The sequence below is a fragment of the Falco rusticolus genome, chromosome 14 (genome assembly GCF_015220075.1).
Source record: "Falco rusticolus isolate bFalRus1 chromosome 14, bFalRus1.pri, whole genome shotgun sequence".
In the NCBI taxonomy this organism is placed as follows: Eukaryota; Metazoa; Chordata; class Aves; order Falconiformes; family Falconidae; genus Falco; species Falco rusticolus.
In genome coordinates, this window is record NC_051200.1 from 12,180,286 (window position 1) to 12,199,747 (window position 19,462).

Consider the following 19,462-nt stretch of genomic DNA (forward strand, 5'->3'; position numbering starts at 1 on the left):
AAACTGGATTTAATCACTCATGCCTTGAGGGCCCTTGTCCTGAAGTATGTTTGCATGTTATTTTAAGTATTCAAAACCAAGAGTATTTTAGAGGAAATTTGGGGTGGTCAGTGATGCCTGCAGTTATGATTCTTTACCTCATCTAGCATCCTCAGTGATGGAGGAATGGTTATGTACCTTGGAGTCACGGCTGCAGCTGAGTCTTGCAGTGCGTGTTTAACAAGGAGAGCTCTGCAGGGACAATATATTTTGAGTGTGCCTTACTGTCAGCTTTCGCCTTCCCAGCTTCACTGTCGTGTGGCTCCGCCAAACCTCCAATGCCCAGCCAGCTCTGTCCAGCACATCTCGCATCGCCCTTGCTCTGGGATCCCCGCACTGCCACGCTGAATCTGTCCGCGTTTTCACTGCCTACTCCTTGCTGCGTTTTAACCTCTCTTCCTCCTCCTCCTCCTCCTCCTCCTCCCTTCTCCGCATTTGTTTTCCTCTGCGTGCCATCTTTTTGCGATATTAAACCTCGGCAATTCCAAGTTGCGGGCTAAACTTCCCTGCCCTGCCGGCAGACCCGGGATTCGGCCAGGCCTTGCAGCGAGGAGGCAGGTTGGCAGGAGCTGGGGCGCAGCGCATCCCTTGGGGTCTGGCCACCTCCTTGCAGAGCACCCGCGCCTTGGGGAGCTCCCCCCCTTCAACAGGTAGGCGTTGGGAGCAGCCAGCCTCGCTCTGCTCGTACTCCTGCGTGGAAAGGATGGCGGGGGCTGCCGCGGCGCTGGGAGGCCGGGCTTTGGCGGAGGGCCCCGGGGCATCGCCTGGGGGGTTGGTCCCGACCCGGGGCAGGGAGGACGGCAGCGACCCGCCGCCGCCGTGCGAGCTGCGGGGAGGGCAGCTCCGCACAAAGCGGGTGGGTAAACCCTCCTCCGGGGCGCAGGGAGGAGGAGGAGGAAGGCGGGGGGATGCTGCTTCCTTCCCTCCCTCTCTCCCTCCCTCGCCGCGGCCGGAGGAGCGCGCAGGCGGCGGCTGGCAGCCCCGGCTGGGGGGCTCGGGGCAGCGCTGCGGAGCGGAGCGGCTCCGGCCGCCCCCCGCTGGGGCAGCGGCGCGGTGAGTGCGTGCGGGGCGCGGCGGCCGTTCGCGTCCCTGCTCCCCCGGGGGCTCCGCTCCGCGCCTCCCCGGAGGCTGCGCCGGGTGGCAGACAACCGCCCCGGCGGGGGCTGGGGGGCGCGGGGGGCAGTGCGGACCCCGGCCGGGGATGGGGCTTCCGGGTGCTGCGCCGCCCCCCGGCTATTGTCTACGGGCCGGCGAACAATAGGGGGAGCAGCGGCCCCGCGGGGGAAGGGGGGCTCTGCCCTGCTCGCATCCCCCGGGCGGGGGGCTCGGGAGGGCGGCCGGGGGGTAGGAGCAGCTCCGCTCCCGCAGCAACTCCGAAGCGCGTCGCTCCGGAGCCGAGCGGCTGCCTGAGCCGTGCCGGGTGCCCCCCGCCCCCCGCCGGGCACCCCCGGAGCTCCAGCCTGCCCGCCGGCACTGTCGGCTGGAGAGTGGGGAGAGGTGTGAGAGGCTGCGATGGAAAATGTCTGGCCGAGGACAATACCGAGCCCCGTTCCTAGAGCCGGACGGTGAATGCAGGGGAAGGGCTGTGCAGGGAGAGCGGTGTAGTAAAGCAAAGTCAAATTTCCCCCTGAATCCTGCAGCCAGGCCTAATGGGCCCTGATGCTGTGGCGGGGTGGGGAGGAAAGGGGGGAGGGAAAGGAGTTTGGGGGACTGCAGTCTCCGAGGCTGATATGGGAAGAAAGGGAAAAGAGCTCCAGATCTTTCCTCCTCCCCCCTGAGTTACTAGGACTGAGATATGGATCATTAAAAAGGAGTAGCGTAATGCCATTAAGCGTTAGACAGTCCCCACTGCAACACTTACCCATTGTTCCTCACTCTGCCTGCTGCCAGAACGATTCTCGTCTGGACAAGAGAAGTCTAATTGAACAAATAGTTCATTTCCCCGGCCAATTGCATCTGTGGTCTCTCCTCTGAATCTGCTGCTGACTGGCTGCAAACGCAGCAGCGTCCCCAGACAGAAATGGAGAACCGGGACCCTTTGGTGAGACTCCCACTGTTGTGGGCTAGCTGGTAAGAGCAGCTCTGAGTGGCTGCTCACCTGAGTTGTTCTGACGGCAGTAGCAGAGCAGGTTTGCTGCCTCACCTCTTAGTTTCTGTGTGGGGAGCGTGAAGAAGAAAAATAACAGGTGGTGAGGCAGGTCCAGCCTACAACTAGAAGATGCTACGTGTGGTTCAGGCAAGTTCTCCCATTTCTGTAGTCTGTCTTTCAACTTTCGCTTTACCCTGGAGGATAAAGGATTTCAGGCTGTTTTGAGGCAATGCTGTTTTAGTGGAGTTTGCCAGCCTGCCCCTCAGCCTGTGCCTGTGGTGGCTGGGTGCCCTGCAGCATGCGCGCGCACACATGCACAGAGGCAGGGGTGCGCGAGCCCGAGGCTCCGGCTCTTTTCCGAGGGCTCTGAGCAGCTGGAGGGGTTGCGGCTGCACCTGGGCCCCTTGGTACATGCTTGGCTGGAGGGTGTGTCCTTTCCCCTGGAATCTCCTCCTGGTTTGCAGTGTGCACCAGAGCTCAGAGCACAGATGCATTGTCTGCACCGCTGCGAGACATGCTCAGCACTGGGAGGCTGCTGCTTTTCCTCGCTTCTGGAGCTTATCATAAGCCTGCATCATGCACCTTTCCTCCTTCTGTTCTTTCTCCTTTCCTCTTCCTTCTTTGTCTGTAGACTGCCGCCTGTCCCACTTCACTTTCAGCTTCTCCTTCTCATCTTTCTTGTGCTTAATCCATCCTTTCACCTCAGTTGCTTTTTCTCTAAGTAGACCTTGTCCTCTTCAGCCTGCTCCTCTCAACACTAGAGAAACTGCCCAGCCCCTCATCTCAGTCGGAGTATTCCTGCCAACTCTTTACAAAAAGTAGCACAATACCCAGGCTGAACACTGACATAATTACATACCCAGCCAGAGAGTGTAGTAAATAATCCTGCCTTTCAAGCTTTTGCCCAGTGGTGAGTCTTTTGCCATCTCCTTTGCCCGTGGGCTAAATGTATTATACTTGGCTTGTATTTACTTACGTTCTGGAAATACTAAGTCAGCACAGTCAGTGCACAGATACATGGTATCAGAGCGGATGTATGTTGATGTCTTGCACCATATACACTTACTGTGCCTGTATGCATCATGTGCCTGAATATGCATCATACAGCTCTGCTTCTGGGTTTAGGCTTTGACAGCCGTGCTTGGCAAGTGTGAGGGCTGTCAGGGAAGGAACAATTACTGAGGTATGGATATTGTTCCACTGGTGGAGGAAAGATGGCTGTGAGGTGAAGGTCAAAAGTGCCAACAAAAAGCGCAGGGCTTGGCTAGCCATGTTTGCATTGGTTAGGGTGCTATCTAGTTTTCCAAGGATTCGTGCATACATATGATTTCAGACTCTGGATATTGTCCGCACGGTTGTATTTCCAGTTGTGCTTGTGAGCCTGAGTCTGTCTGCAGTTGCTTTGATTGTGAGTCAGTCTGTCTGCAGTTGCAGTAGCTGTGAATCAGTGTCTGCCTGTAATTATGTGGGTGAATCAGTGTTGGCTTGTTACACTTTGAGTGCAAACGGTTTCCCATAGCGGTTGAGGGTGTGAATCACTCTACAGTCCCTCTGGATGTGTTTTTGAGTAGAAAGATGCAATACTGGGATTAATTTTGTTTTGATGAGGAAAAACTGTCAAGCAGTTTCTCGTTTTGAAAAATTAAAGCTGGGTTGGCAGTTGGGCATAGAGCTTGTTTCTCTATTACCACCTTTCTACAGAAGAGATCCACTTTAAGGCTTGCTCCCAAGATTTTCATGTCGATCTGAACCTTTAATTTCTTTGCCCTGTGCTTCTGGTTCCGAGTGTCCTATTCTGCTGCCATCTCTTGCAGAGCTGCAGATAACACATTCTGTAACCATCACATGTGCCTTGCACCTTATGTGTGTGGCAGATTCATGGGAAGGTTGGTTTTGGCTTCTGCAGTGCATGTGTTTGTGGGAATGAGCCAGTGTGGGCCTTTTGGGCAAGTAAACTCAAACATGTTCATGCTCACGAATTGAGGACTGTGTGGTTCCTCTGCCATGTGCCTCTTGCTGTGAGACAGTGTTGTTTCTCTAAGTAGCTGGTAAACAGCAAGTTTCATTCAGGTAGGTGGAGGTACTGCTACCTGTTTCTTGTTTGCTGACTCCTATAGAATGCTGTAGTAGCTTCTGGCCTTCAGCAGCATCTGTACGGCACAGAACAGCGCTAAACTGAGAGGCAAGTTGGAGAAATCTGGGCTCTCTCAGGTGATGGAAGCAGAGCACTCACCTCAGTCCAGGCTAACAAACAGAGCCTTCCTCTGCGCTAGCTGGTGCAGGTAGGGTGTGATGCTGGCAGTGCTGGACTGCTTCCAGTATGCGCTGGCTTGGGTGTCTCTGCCTGCGTTGTGCAGTGTATGCGTGCATCCCAGTTCGCTCATTTCAGAACAAAGGGACACAAACAACCAGTAGGACAAGGTCTTGTGAAACACCACGGTGTCTTATTCTATCGTTTCCAGGCTTCCAGATGAATCTTGTCTGCTTATTGCTGCCCCTGCCCTCAAATTAAAGAATGGTTTTATTCCAGGGGTCCCTCCTTCCTAGCTGAAGTGATTGAGAGCTGGAGCAAAACCTCCCCAACAGGGACACAGGGCAGCATGCGCATCGCCTGCATTTCTTGCTGCTGCTGCTGCACTGAGTGCTTGCTGGCCATCCATCTCTGCAGAGAGAGCTTGGAGCTTTACCCAAAGAAGCACTAGAAGAGGCATAGCAGTGATCGCCACAAGGCTGGTGTGCTCACAGAGGATTGGGGAAGGTTGGACAGAGCACAGCCCGTGAAGTCTGGATGATTTTGGAATCCTTGAGAGGTGTCAGAGGACTCCTGATATCTAGGACCTGTTTTGCAGAGGCTGCAGTGCAATGAGGAAGGGCAATAAGGAGCGCTTGTGCTGTGCAAGTGCACCTGGCTTTGGGAGTAAATATGCAGGTGTTGTGAGGTCACCTATAGTGCTGTGCTTGGTTGTGCTACTGTGTGTGCAGGTGGGTGAATGTGCTTGGGTCTAGATCACCCTTTTCTCCCTGAGTGGAAGTGCTTATATCTGGGCTTTTGGACTGAGGCTGCCTCTACTTCCCAGTCTGTTTTCCAGCTGGCTTCCCAGCATCAGCTCCTCATTGCATACCCCTCCCTGAGATACCTGACTTGGCAAAGATGTGGAGCAGCTGCAGGTCCTGGGGGTTGCAGGCTGAGTGGGAGCTGTAAGTGCTCAGCACTCCTTCAGCTGATGCCACTGGTGTGGGTGCATGGCGCGTGGGTGTGCTGACCTAATGACACTGCAGGTACACATCTCTGAGTGCAGTGATGGGGCAAATATGTCCTTTGGGCTGCTTCATGAATGCTGCCTGCATGATGAGATTATTGCTAAGTGAATCAGATTGTTCCCTTGGCTGTGCATGTTCCAGGGAGGCAGTAATTTGGGAGAGATACAGATGTGACTCTCACAAATGCACCCAGGTGGGTTTATGGGCCTTTTCTGTCTTCATTCCCTTTCTGATGGTTGCAGTATCACCCTCTCTGGGCTGTTCTCCCAGATTTTTTTGCAAGCTTTACCTTTCAGTCTCTACTGCTGGAGCTCTATCTGTCTTTCCCTTGTCAGCAGTAAGCCTGTGCTAATCACTCCTTCCAAGGAAGGCATTTCAGAATATTTAATAGTTTCTAGAATTAGGATTTCTGAAAAGATCAGGCTCAGTACGCCAACTCAGGAGATATATTCAATGTTAACATAGTACTAGGGTACCTTGCTGATCTGGAAGGTATCAGCACTTTCTTGGTTCCCAAACCCACCTCAGCAGGAATAGGGGCTGGAGCTGTCTTGGGGAGAAGGAAGCTTTTCCAGTTCTTCATTCCAAAACTGCACATCCAATAGGAAGGTTGTATTTCTCAGGAGTGTTGTTATGCCATGATGCTGTGGAGATTGGACAGACTGCATGTGTTGGAGAGGAGTGGGTATGCTTATGATGCCTTTAGGTATGTGGTTATAAAGACACCTGCCAAACTCCAGAGTGCACAGAACTGTAAACTTCAAGTAATGCTGGATTCCAGCTGCAAAGTGTTAGCAGGACTCCTTAGAAAATCTGCATTTGATTCAGCTGTGGAGGTTACCAGCAACTGCAGAATTAGCAGCGAATGCATTTGCTAACTGTGCCATTAGGAAATGAGCAATGGACAGATGGAGGAAGAAAGTGCAGAGCTGCTTTGAACATGTACAGTCCCTATAGGCTCCATCTTGCATAGCCATAGACAAGAACCAGATGCTATAGTGTGATTTTCTTTAACTTATGTGAAAGAGGGGTCAATCTAAATAAGTTTTCTGAGCTTAGAAATCTTTGCATTCTGCTTTTTTTCTTCACAGATACTATGCAGTTTCCTTTCAGCAAGACCTAGTAAGAGGTTTTGGGGTTTTTCCTTCTTTGAGACAACTACCATCCAATTAACATTCCTAAACCCTCACTCGGTTACATGCAGTTAACTGCAAGTTGCCTGCATCCTCCCTCCCCTTCCCAGAGGATCAGGGGTTCCTGTAGGTATTCAGATCAAGACATTGACTGTTTCAGAGCCTACCTGAGTGGGAAGTGACAAATTAATAGCACTTTATTCAAGTACCTTCTGCAAGGACAGCACCGGTTTGGGCTGGAGGAGCCTCAGCATTTCTTTTCCTGAGGCATACTCGTGGGTGTTTGCATTCCTTCGCTCGAGATGGTGCTGCACACCAAGGCCCCCCTGCCTGCCTGCCCTGCCACAAGCAGTAGCTGCGGCGGGGCAGGCAGCCCTCTGCAAGAGTGACTTTCGTGCTAAAATCTGAGGAGCTCAATTACTGGAGTCTTGAAACCAGGACTGGTTTTACAAACCTGCGAGGCCAGAAATCTTGTTATTAGAGAGGCTGTGTGGCCAGTAGCTATTTGGCTTATAAAGCACTTGCACTGGGTGAGGTTCTGTGTGTCCCTGTGGTTGGTGCTGGGCCTGGACTAGTAAGAGCCTTGGGAAAGGGGAGAGGTGATGCTGAGAGCTGTTGTGCTGTGGGGACCAGACTAGGCTTTGGCTATGAAAAGCTTTGGAAGATTCCTTAAGGTATGAGTGGTGAAATGTCTTCTGCAAAAGCCTCCTTGCATCCTCCAGAAATGTGTTTCCTGACTGGCAAGAGGGTGATGAGCACCGGCACTGGAAGGCTGTTCCTTCTGCTGCTCCCCCAGCAATGCCTGACCAGCCCTGGCTCAATGTCACCAAGGCTACTACTTTAACCAACAGTCAAAGCCCCTGTGTTAATCAGGAAGGTCAGCCACAATCCTCAGGACCAGGTCTGCTTCTCAATCCATCTCTCAATTTTAACAGAGAAAAAGAACAAGGAAAATACCATGCAGCCTCTTCTATCCAGCTCCCCAGGAAAAATACAATTCAAGCACCAAAGGAAAGTGGTAGAAAACAGTGCCAAGCTATTTTCAATGCTGTGTTGTCCTTTCCGAGTTCATAAACGCAGCCACAGCAAACCAGCAGTCCATCTACTCTCACACCCTATTTGGAAGGCGTTCTCTGTGCCAGCAAACTGAAGCCATGGCTGGCAAGGTAATCACTTGGACAACAGTGATTTTTCTCCCAGTGCAGGTATATAGAACTGGTTCTGATGCTTAAAATGAGACTTGTGCATGTATTTAACTTTATTCAAGCAGCCCTGTTATCCTTGGCTAGCACCTTCCTCAACAGAACTATCCAAAGTAGAAGATTAGTCCTTCTTCTCTGTATAATATTGAAGGAAAAGTATATGAACAAGGTTTGGTGGAAATGCAGTTTAGAGCTTCTTGGCACAGAGAGAGACACATGTCTTTTGCCTGCCTACATGGAAGGTGTAAGTGCTTCTGGATTTTGTCACTGTTCCTGATCTTACATCTTTCTGAATTACCTTGCTGTCCCATTTTCTGTTTCTTTTTTCTTCAGCTGCTCTGTCCGACCTTTGGTGCCTCATCTCCCCCACCCACGGTCTCACCAAATCTAATAAAAATGGTCCAAAATGTTCTAGAGTCAGAACAGTTCCTGCAGAGCAAGGAGGCACCTGCTGCAAAACCAAAGGGTCCTCGTTTGTGTGGATATCCCTGGTCAAAAACTGATGGCAGTTCAAATTCTGCCAAAACAAACCATTTATTGATATCAGCAGTTGAATGGGAAAGTATTGCTTTCAATGAAGTTTTTTGGTGGTGGTGTGGGAAGGGGAAGAGGCAATGTTGTTTTTTGCTTTTGGCTGGTGTTTGAAATTGCCTTAGAATAAAAACATCAGTAAAATCCTATTGTATAATATGCAAGTTTAAGTGAAATGAAAGGGAAAAGTTAAAAGGAAATATGTCGAGGAGCTGCTAATTGAAGGAGTTTTGAATTTGCCTTGTAAGAGACATCGATGTTTCAGCTGTCCTTGTTGCAATTTGGAATGAGAGTCCCCTAACTGTTGGAATTTCCCACAGAACAGATGTTCAGCCTCTTAATTTGTGCTTCATCAGCAACTACTTGAACTTCCAAGACTGTGTCCCTTCTCAGCTGGAGGGTGGCAGGAGCCAGAGGAGCCATCCCAAACCAGAGTTTGCCTCCCCAGAGGTGTAGATGTGCACATGCCAGAAGGCTCCTGCAGCCTCCGGTAAGCCTGTGCTCCTCTGGTGTGAAGGCTGCACTTCCCTAGGTAGCATCCTAATTAAATAAGGCCCAAGTACACTGGCAAATGCTTACCTGCACAAAATTAATCCGTGCACTGATAATCTGCAAAGATTTTGAGTGATGAGGAGGAAGATAAAGGTAACACGTGTCTTAAGTATGCTTTATGAAAGGCAATGCTAGGACCCTGTGCTATTTTTTCCCCTGTGTCTGCTATTAGTGAATATCCTGCCAGAACAAAAGCTGACGTGGGTGGATAAGGACTTGTAGTGTCTGGCTCTTACCTTCTGCCTGCTTGACAGCTCGTGTCCTCCTAGAGCTGTACTAAGCTAAAAGGCAAGGATCAGGCACAGCACCCTGGAAGACTGTATAGGGTCAAAATATTGCAGGGTGAGCAGGGCAGATAAATGCAGAATTGTGGGGTATCGCACAGCCCAGCCTGGCGTTGTGCCCCTTCTCCTCTTCCAGTCGTCTGTGGCAGAGGGAGCCAGATACACATCGCTGCACATACATGATATACGTGATCTCTAGGTGTTTCCATCCTGCTTGACTGAGCTGCCTGCTCTCTCTGCATGGAATTTCTGCTGGGGGTTCCAGTCTCCTGTGTGGCGTGCAGAAACTCACTGGTAGCACTTGCATAGCTCACCTGCCCCCTTCATCCTGGGGCACCCTCCACGAGCTGAGAAATTCCATTCAGGTGGTGTGGTTTGGCTTTCAAGCCAGCATCTCCTTCAATGCTGAAAGGAGCTGCCCAAGGCTCTGCAATGTTAGTGCCCATTAGGTGGGGAAATCCAGAGGTCAGGTCTGGCTGGCAACAACATCTCGCCCTGGTTTCTGCAGACTGTGATTGAAGTGAGCCTACCTTTATGACTCTGGATAGCCATATCACACTGGTCAGTTCTGCCTAGCTGCTGTGTGTGCTGAGCTTCTGCTGGGCTGAATCCTGTGTGCGCCACACATGAGGTATCAGGCTGTGGAGACGTCACAACAAGCTGTATTTATACAGGCCGTCCAAGGTGCATCAGCATAATGAGATACATAAAAGCGGAAAACAGTTAAATGTGCAGTAACATCACAATAAAAATAAAACTGAGCATTAATGAAAAATCTAAGCACGCTAAGTGAGGTACAGACAAACACTCCCATTACCTTGGGCCTCAGTGCTCAAATTTAGTAATTTCTGGCAGTGTCATTACCAGAGTTAAATGAGGACCTAACTGTCCAGAAAAAGACATTTGGAAAAAATGGGTCTTGAGACTTTGCAACTGGTTCTGCTGTGTGGGTGTCCCCAGGGTAGCACAGGTAGTAGGGGAACTGGGAGCTGCTGCAAGGGGAAGGCAATGACTGAGAGTACAGAGTGAGGAAGAGGAGGGAGTGATAGCTGAAAGAACCAGTTGCTGCAAGATGCTGAAGCACTTGGGGAGCTGCTGGACAGACTGTGAAGATGGGGTGAGAGTTTGTATGTGTAGGTACATGCTTGGCTCTGATCCTATGCTGCCACATCCCCTGGGCCAGCAGTGCTGCACAGGACCTGGGTCCTCTGGGTCCCTGCGGGGGGGTCCTCTGGGGCTTCAAATACAGAACCCCAGAAATACTGACTGCTGGCTAACATGGATGAACTGCTAGGAGAAACTGAACTAAGTGGATTGCTTCTCTCCTAGTAAGTAAAATCTCTTTTCTCTTCTTTCCTTTCCCTCTGTGCCCACCCTGGCAGGTTTTGGAGGCTTGCTTGCTGGTCGCCACGTGCTGACGCCATGGCGCTGAGGATCCCGGGAACAGGGTCGCTCTCTCTTGTTAGCCTTGGAGTCCTAGTCCTGGTTTTGGCTGTCCCTGCTGATGCTGGGTAAGGTGGTGAGCGCTGAGGCTGTTGGCTAAGGCTGCAGTCCTCTTGGTGTGCTTAATTATCCCGGGGCCAGTACCTGTGTGAAGTAATCCAGGGCAAAGCACTAAAAAGCATCTCTGCTGTGTTTGACCCTCCCCTTGTCACTGTCCCCATGCCTTTCACCTAAGGACTATTCAGGCTGAACTGACTGATTACATTAGCATTATCTGAGGTGCTCTCACTAAGGACAGTTGTCAGCGTTTTTTGCAACGAAACCAATTTTCAGATTTGGCCTCTGCACAATTCACTCTGGGCAAGGACTTGGCTTGGATGAGTTTTAACCTGGAAGAGAGACTCCCCCTGCTTTAATTTTTTAATACTCTTTTAAAGAAGAGAAAATGAAACTGCTTCGGCTGGGTAGCTGTTTATGGTATAACGACCCGCGAGCAGCACACCTATCTGCTGCAGCATGGGGGCTCTGGCTGGGCATGCTGCTCGCCCTCTGCCTGGGCTGGTGTCCCTGGGCATGTAGGCTCGCGCTGCCCCAGCACAGAGAGCACTGCCACCAGCCTCGCCTTCCCAGCTTCTGGGAGCTGTCAGGAGAAGACGAAAGCCTGTTAGTCCATGACAGGCTCTGCAGCCCTCCTCTGCATCTGGCTGGAGCCTGTGCTGAAGCTCAGTGAGCTCCGAGAGCCCTTCGAAGAAGGGAGCAGAGACACCCCCAGCGCTGCCTGCCAGCCGCAAGGAGGGAGGAGCTCTGTGCAGAGGGAGAGAAATGCAAATAATACATGACTTCTATAAAAAATTTAGGAAAACCTTTAGAGTGCCAGGTACGGACACTGAAATGCTATCTGTTGAGTTACGAGTCCTGCAGCTATCAATGATTTTCATGCATGAAAAGATGTCAGTGCTGTCACTCCTGCTTCACTCATGCACGCCTCTGTGTGCAGCGGGTTGCCCTGCTGCACACTCCTACCCTGTCCTGCCCACGTCACTTCACCTGCTTGGATCTCACTTTGCATAAGCAAATGCATCCTGAGCATGCCCTGACATGTAGATGCTGACCCTCCTATGGATGTACAGCTGACTGCCCCTGCCTCCCTGCATGGGCACAGGCACCCCAGGCACTGGCCTCTCGCCTTCCCCTCCAGCCTGCTGGGGCTGGGTCCCCGTCCCCATGCCAGCTGGTGGGGGGGTGGGGGTGGTGTTGGCAGCCCCCGTGCCTGCAGCCCTGCCTCTTCCTTCCCCACCACTGCCCTTTTGCTCTCCATCATATATTCACTGACGCTGCTGCCACCGCTGCTGCTCCTTTGCCACCTGCCACGTGGGTATTGCTCTGGTCCACAGGAGGATTTGTTTCCTAAATTGCATGTGGGGGATCCTTGTTTGGAGGTTAGCGTGCTGATGTGGCAGCCAGCTCTCCAGAGAGCATGTGCACGGGGAACGGGTGGCAAGGCAATGACTTTTTCTCAAGCCCATCCTAATTAAATTTGCTGTAAAGTTGTCTTCCCTGCCTGAGGGCTTCTAGTTATTTTAAAACCACGATCTTCATACCTCTTTGCAGTTCCTTTATGCCTTGCTAAAAGGCAGCTTTAGCTTTATGTTAAGGCTAGGTATGCCTGCCCAGACCTGGGCTGGGTTGGGGAATTAGCCCAAATCAGGCACCAGGCAGAGGTGCTGCTGGCTCTTCCCTGCCTGCACCTTTCCCTCACCCTGCATGCGCTGCTTTTTCCCCAGCACCTCCTGAGTGAATCCCACGCTGCTCATATTGAAGTCGAAACCTCAAATGTCAGGCTAAGTAAAATGGCTTTGAAATTTGTAAACTCATTTTTTCTATCACTGCTGAGCCTCCGCCAGGAGTTCCTTCACAAAAATCTGTCCTCTCACTCTTTATATTACGGGTAATTTTTAAAGATAGCTTATAAAACATTAATGAATGAGCTTTCATGAGCATGCTAGCTATTCATAAGTTATAGATGGTTATATACCCATCAGCAGACACTGGTACAGATTGCTTTTAACCATGACATCTATTGAAAGCTGGTACAATTGAAATCTTACTAATTACAGTAGACATTTGTTAAATTCCTCAAAATTCTGCTTCCCGGTAGGGAGTTCAGCTATTTCAAATATTTCAAGTCCAGATGAAAAGCCAAAACCAGTGTTTTGATTCAAATGGAAAGTCTTGAAGGCTGTGATGCAGTTTATAATATCAATGGTGTTTTGATGTTTTGGATCTGACAAGTTGAATTAGGGCTGGGACAAGTGTTTTCCTGACCATGCCTCACCGCCATGCCCTATGGGAACTCCAATTTAAGCACTTTATTACTCTTGTTGGGCTCTTGTAGGCTGAACTTCCTGGCTTGACCACTTCTCCCATGATAGCAAATATTGGTTTGATAAAAACCGGAGGCCGAGCAGCTCTGTGAGAGGTGGCATCTGATCCCTGGAGAAACAAACCTCAAGCACTTGAATGCAATTTCCCGGAGTGTTTGGTCATTGATGCCAACACAAATTAATGTCAAAATTGCCAAAAATGGAATATTTCAATTAGCTGCTGCATGCTAAATAGTATTGATTCAGCCTGACTCTAAAAATACCCGTACCCTGCTCTCTGTTTTTCTTCTTTTGCTAGAAAATACTTTCTGCTCTTCTTTTATCTTACAGAAGCTGGGTTTTCTGTTGGGAGAGGATTTTGATAGAAAACTCCAAGCCAGTTCTGCTACTTGCCACCCTACTGACCCTTCACAGGGTATTTACAAATGGACCATGTCAGGGGTAACTAGTCTAACCAGATGGGATACAGCAGGATTAAGCTTTGAACTCTTTAAATTATATTCCTCTCTCTGATCTTTTTCCCCCCAATTACTTCCTGATGCATGCTTAAAACAGGGGCTGCACACATCAACTGGAGCAAAAGAAAATGATGCTAGGGAGGAGAAGGAAAGGGGCAGAAGTGTTTGAAAGCAAAATTTAGGGACTTCTTTTCCCCCAGCTGTGGGGAGTGGGACCCTGCTTCAGAAGGACACGGGTCCCCTCCCTGGTAATTGCACCCACATGTTGCATCACCAATGTCCCTGTAGTTTGCTGCATTCGTGGCCTTTGTCTGGGCAATGCTCCCCAGTCACTTACCTCTCTGATTAGTGGCATGGAGCTGATCTGCCAGTAAGGGCCGTCCCACTTCTGAGGGGCTCCTGGTGCCGCTGCTGAGGATCCCTCTGCTCCAGCAGCCTTTTCTCCCACTGCCTGGCTGGGCTTCCTCAGCCATCCTGCTGCCTGTCTGTGCTGCTTAATATTATTTTGGCCTCATTGGTGTCTCTTTTATTTCCCCTTCCATCTTCCTTACAACCTATGCATCTCTATAGATTTTTCTTTAGGTTTGCTGTTACTTAATCTTCTGCCTTTTCGTTTGTTTTGGTCCTAACAGCTCTTTCTGCTGGGGGAGGCTGTGCGTGGAGCTATAGCACTGGTACTTTGTGTTGTCTGAAGTCTCTTTTAGAGACAGCCAATTTCAGAAGGATGCCCCGGCTCTTTTTCTGTTGATTGAAAGGGAGACACAAAATTCAAAGGTGTTATTTGAGTCCCTTGGGCTTGCAAAAGTACATTGAAGATTTTGCTCGGTGAGATGAACTTTGTTTGAGAAATTTACTGCCACCTGGGGCAGAAATTGCCCTGAGGAAATAATCTTATTTGGGGGCCTCCAGGCTTCTTGTGTTGAGCAGAGATAGGAATGTGAAAACTCATTTGGTTTTATAAACAGGGAAAGTTCAAGAAATGGTTCACAAAGAGTTTTAGTGATGGACTCAGGCTTCAAGCCTGCTTTGCTGAATTCCTGCTTTTCTACCTCCCTTCCCTCTTCCCAGCAGAGAATTTGGGAATGGCTCTATATGGCGAATAACTGGCATAATTTCTTCCATGCTGCCTACAAGAAGATACTGGCACTTGAGTAACTAAGGTACCTGCTGCCTCTGTTTGTAAACTGCCCTTTCTTAGGGACAGGCGAAGGATGCTGGGGCAGCGGAAGGCTTCCCCCCAAAACAGGGCTCCTAAACCACTACCCATGGTGCCACTGACCCTCAGCATGGAAAGGTGGGGATGGGGCAGCAGGGATGCCTCAGCTTCCGTGGTGAGGGTTGCAGTGACAGAGGCCAGAGGGGAGTTGATTTGAGATGCCCTGTGGGGAATCCTGCAAGCACATGACCTTAATGGGCGTACCTGGTCTTGCAGTTCAGAGCCCACTGCAGCACAGGCTGGAGCATGAACCAACCACCCCTTCATTTCCAGTAACTGTTCACAGTGTGTAAAGAGTAGGTTTCTCTTCTGATGGTGTTTTTTTCTCTTTTGTCCCCCCTGCATGCCAGGCTTTCTCAGAAGCATGTCTCAGACGTTGTTGATGACAGCAAAGATAACATCACCATTTTCACCCGCATCCTGGACAGGCTGTTGGATGGATATGACAACCGCCTGAGACCTGGACTTGGAGGTCAGTTGGGTGGAGAGATGATGTTTTCCACAGCTGTGTAGCTTTAGAAATGACAGATCTGCACAGATCACTTTAATAAGTCTGGTGCTGCCAGGAAGAGAGGCTGGATCAGCGCCAGAGTCAGTCTGTTGCTGGTTTCCCCATTTTGGGTCTGTGCTATCTTGTTTGATATTTTGTAAGGTGAGAGGTGCAAGTCTTTGACTGCTGTGGTCTTCTATGACATTACATTGATAGGCCTGTAGATGGAGCAAATATGATTAAATTTATTTCTGCTACTTTTATAGGCATTGCATTTTCAGAAATGATGATACTACTAGTTTGCAGGACCTTCAACTTGCATTGGTGTTGCTTTTTGGTTAGTGGGCTGTCCTACAGAGTCTCTATCTCAATATCTTCTATTTCTTATGTAGTTGTCACCTGGCAAGCTCTTCTCTGTGTGCTGGTCTGGGCACCGGGCTGTCAGATGGGCTCTGCTGTTCCCTGAGCTGCTTTTAACACTGCTGCCATTATAGATACTGCTGCTGAGTTCCTCTCCGAGCGCCTACAGATGTTTAAGGTGCTTTAGAAAGCAAAACTATGGTAGTCACCTTCCAATGTTTATGGCATACTTTTATCATGATATAAGGAGGCAGAAGCAATGGGGAGATGTGTGGGGAAGACAGACGAGAGCTTGCTTGGTGAGATGAGGGAGACATGGGCCTATGTGGTTTCTTGGTACATTGTTGCCAAGGGGCATTCCTGTGGCAAAGAAGATGACCCCTGTCAGGTGCCAGCAACTGTGTGCCACAGGGGCTGCTGAGGTGATGTCTCTGCACTGCTTTGAGCTTTCCTGCTTGGCTGCAGAGGTGTGCTGCTGGACCACAATTCCCAACCAAAGCTGGAGTCACCATGTGCTTCCCTGTTCCCTGAAGGTCCTGATGCCAAGGGAGGTCGGGAATGAACTTTCCTGAGCTCATGCATGCTGATGGGGGCTCCAGTGATATAATAATAGCCTGGAATTGCACCCTCCATTCCTCAGAGCAGCCTCGTTGTCTCTTGCCAGCCCACACCTGCCTCTGTGCCAGCCCTCTGCTCTGCACCAGTTCAGGAGTACTTTTATCCCAATCAGAGACCATGCAAAATCTGGGGAAGAAGAGTTTCTCCAGTAAGCATCCTCACTCTGATGGGCTGCCATGCTGCCGTACCTGGATAGGAAAGAGTTACTGTGCCTGCATAAGCCATCCATCAGTTTTATTGCTTTTGTTGCTTGTTTCTTTCCCCCAGAATTAACTGCGGTCCCACTAATAGCTTTGCCTCCTCAAGTCTCCCCGATGGCTGTATTGATTTAACTGAAATGAATTCTGAAAGGGGACTGAGGAGGCATTTGTGTTCACTTTGGGCTCGGTTGCAGACAACCCCATGCAAAGTATTAACAAGAGGACTCCCAGGAGCCCCTTGCTGGGGAAGTTAAAACCTTTCTTGGAATCTCTGCTCTGTTGCTTTAGATCCTTTAATAACGTGCTTAGCATAATACATTGCCTTTGCCTGAACCAGACACTGCATGTTTAAAGACTGCTTTCACCTCTGATTTCCCCTCATGGAGCACTCTCGCAGACCCAGATGGGAGGTTTTGACAAGGGCTCTTGGCTGCACATGAGTTGTCCCCACTGCTGGATCTGTTTTCCCCAAGTCTGGTCTTTTATTCTTTGGAAGTCTGTCAGGGCTGCTTATCAGGAAGAGCACTGGAGGAAAATAACTTTCCCACCGGTGCTGGTGGCCAGAGAAGCAGAAATAGTCCTGCTGCAGACTCTAGACTTAGGGGTTAATCAAATAGCCTGGGGTGGTAGTGAGCAAGAGACTGGGTTCCTGCTGTCCAAGGTTATGTGAGATCTCTGAAAAGGATAGCTTTGCTTCAAATTAGTGGCTGTGCTGCTGGGTGATTCAGTGACTTACAAGGTACATTAGTTTTCCTGTGAGGCAGCAATGGGCAGTCCTTTTAAGCCCCAGCAGCACTGGCTCTCCCCATTTTCCTCGGGAATATATTGCTTTTCTGAGGATGTCAGGTGAGAGCACCATGCAGTCCTGCTTTGGTGTCCATGGAAAGGGCAGACGTGGTGGTATTGTGCCCATGCACAAGCTAACGGAAAGACGGACAGGCCTAAATTGTGGGTAACCAGGAAGCAGGACACAGGGGGTCCCTTCTTGGCCTTGGTTTCCCTGCTCTGTATGAGACAGATCCCCCTGAAAACACTGGGTTGGGGCACAAAGGGCTGAGCGAGGTGCAAGGCTGCAGCACATCTTGGGGCTATGTGTGCCCCGGTGCCTGTCTTCTGCTTTCGGCAGAGCTGCCTCCTTGTGCACCGGCAACCGAGCAATGTTTGTTTAGGCTTTGGGAAAAGAGACTGTTTAAGCAACAGAGTGTCGATGTGGTGACTTCTCCCCTCAAGATAGCCTCTTTGTATTTATTTTCTTATCCCCTCTGTTTCCACCATCTGCTGCCACCCACTCTAATAGCTCCCATGCCAGAGCTCATCTTCCTACCAGGATGCTGCAGACACAAACTGAAGCAAACCAGTGCTGAAGCTGCTCGGGAGTGCCCAGTGCCGCAGAGCCAGGCTCCAGGCGAGGGTGGCCCTGTGCTTTGCTGCAGCTCCTCTCCCCAAGAGGTGGCTCAGCACATTCTCTCCAGCAAGGAGTCCTTGCAGTCTTGACAGCATGTAGAGGTTTGTGAGCATACTCTAGGCTAGCTTAGATGAGGGAAGGTGGGGGTGAAGGTGGCTGTCAGACCCCTCATTCTGCAGGAATGCCCCATAGCACTGGGGACACAAACATTAGTGTCACAGAGAAGTCTTGCATGGCTGGTAGGAGATTTCTGCCTGTGTCTGCCAGGTGAGTTGGGGCTGGTTTGCTCTTAGTGACAAAGCTGAGTCTTTCATTTGGCTCCATGACCACTGAAATAGAGTCTGGGCTTGGGAAAGGGGTAGCTGCATGAATAGATCATGTTATAGGACTCAGAGTGTGGAAGGAGAGGAACTATTAGCAGATAACCTCTGTTTCCCCTGGGAAAACACAAGGCAGATTGGTTATTAAGTCTGAAGAGGAACAGAAATGGACCCTGAGGGGATGGAGACATCTGTTGTCAAGGCCAACCTTGTAGGATAAGAAAATCTCCCACTGAGAGTTTCTATGGACAGCGCTGGCCTCCACTCCTGGTCTGGAGCTATGCAATCACGCAGATCCTCTGCCCAGCCCTGTGGGGGCTACAGTGAGGGGCCTCTATTTATAGCTCCCAAATTCTCTTTGCTGGGGCTCCCTGCAGAGCTGGCACATGGAGAGGCCTCAGCTTTGAACCTGGAGTTTGCCTAGCTTGCAGGAGTAGGAGGGAGTAGATGTGGCCATGGGAAAGAGGTAGAACTGGCTGAGAAAGGGAGAGACATCGTACACCCAAAAAAGAAGAGATGCTCAAGGAGTGGGATGTGAGCGATGGGAGTGTGAGTGATCCTCCAGGAATGCAGGATGCACAAAAATACCCGGTATATCCTTGTGCTGCTTACTGTGAAGAGTGAATGAAGTTCTGCAATCCTTACATGGCCAGCGTGATGCCCAGCACAGTTACCATGAGAGGGGATGTGGTGGCTGGGTTGTTTGAGGTTCAGTGATGGTCCCTGTGCAGCTGCACCTCCTGCAGCCTTATTTCCTCACCAATGAAGTTCGGTTTATTGCGCTGCAACTGACCACAACCATCTAGTGAATGCCTGGGGAGGTTTCCAGACTTGCCCCAGCCTTTTCCTTCCTTACAGCTTTGGTAATACAAAGCTACTGGGGGGCACCTTACTGCTCAGGGAGGAGGAACATGTGGCCTTTTTGTAGCTGTTTGCAAAATGGGGTAGGGATTTCTTCAGCTCAGCCAGAGATTGACTGCTTCATGGGGGCTGGGAACGTGTCTGAGGTGCTATTTGGTAGAAGGATGAGGAACCCACGGGGCATCTGGAGCAGTGGTGAGCAAAGCCTCTGTATCAGGTGGTTTTGGGAAGCCTGCACTCCAGAAAACTGTTGACCTTTTCCAGGGGATGCCAAGGAGGAAAAGATTTTTCCCTAAGGAAGAGAAAGAACGAGTAGGCTGTTCAGTTTTCTAAAAGATGGGCTGTAAACATTCCAGATAAGACAGTTTCTCCGATTGCAATTAAAAAGTAATTTGTACCATGTTAAACAGCTAGGCTAGGATCGATTGGTGTTATCCCTCTCAGATGCAGCATTGCTTACAAGGTATCTCATGTTATTTCCTTCAAGTTTGTACCACCTGTCTCTGGAGTCCCTAGATGGCTGACTCAGCCCCACTGAGGGAACGCTGGCTGGTGAGCATCCTGCCGGGCTGTGTCTGCATGATGTACTTCTGGACAGTTGAGAGTCAGCAGCCTA

General features: G+C 50.2%; 1 protein-coding gene across 1 annotated transcript in view; it reads left to right on the forward strand.

The window, feature by feature from the left end:
- Nucleotides 1–742: 742 nt before the first annotated feature.
- GABRA3 (gamma-aminobutyric acid type A receptor subunit alpha3) overlaps nucleotides 743–19,462 on the forward strand; it is a 76,929-nt gene continuing 58,209 nt past the window's right edge. The window contains exons 1-4 of the mRNA XM_037408394.1: nucleotides 743–895; nucleotides 977–1,092; nucleotides 10,474–10,602; nucleotides 14,943–15,064. Coding sequence (XP_037264291.1) covers nucleotides 743–895; nucleotides 977–1,092; nucleotides 10,474–10,602; nucleotides 14,943–15,064 — 520 coding nt within the window. The remainder of the gene's footprint in view (nucleotides 896–976; nucleotides 1,093–10,473; nucleotides 10,603–14,942; nucleotides 15,065–19,462) is intronic.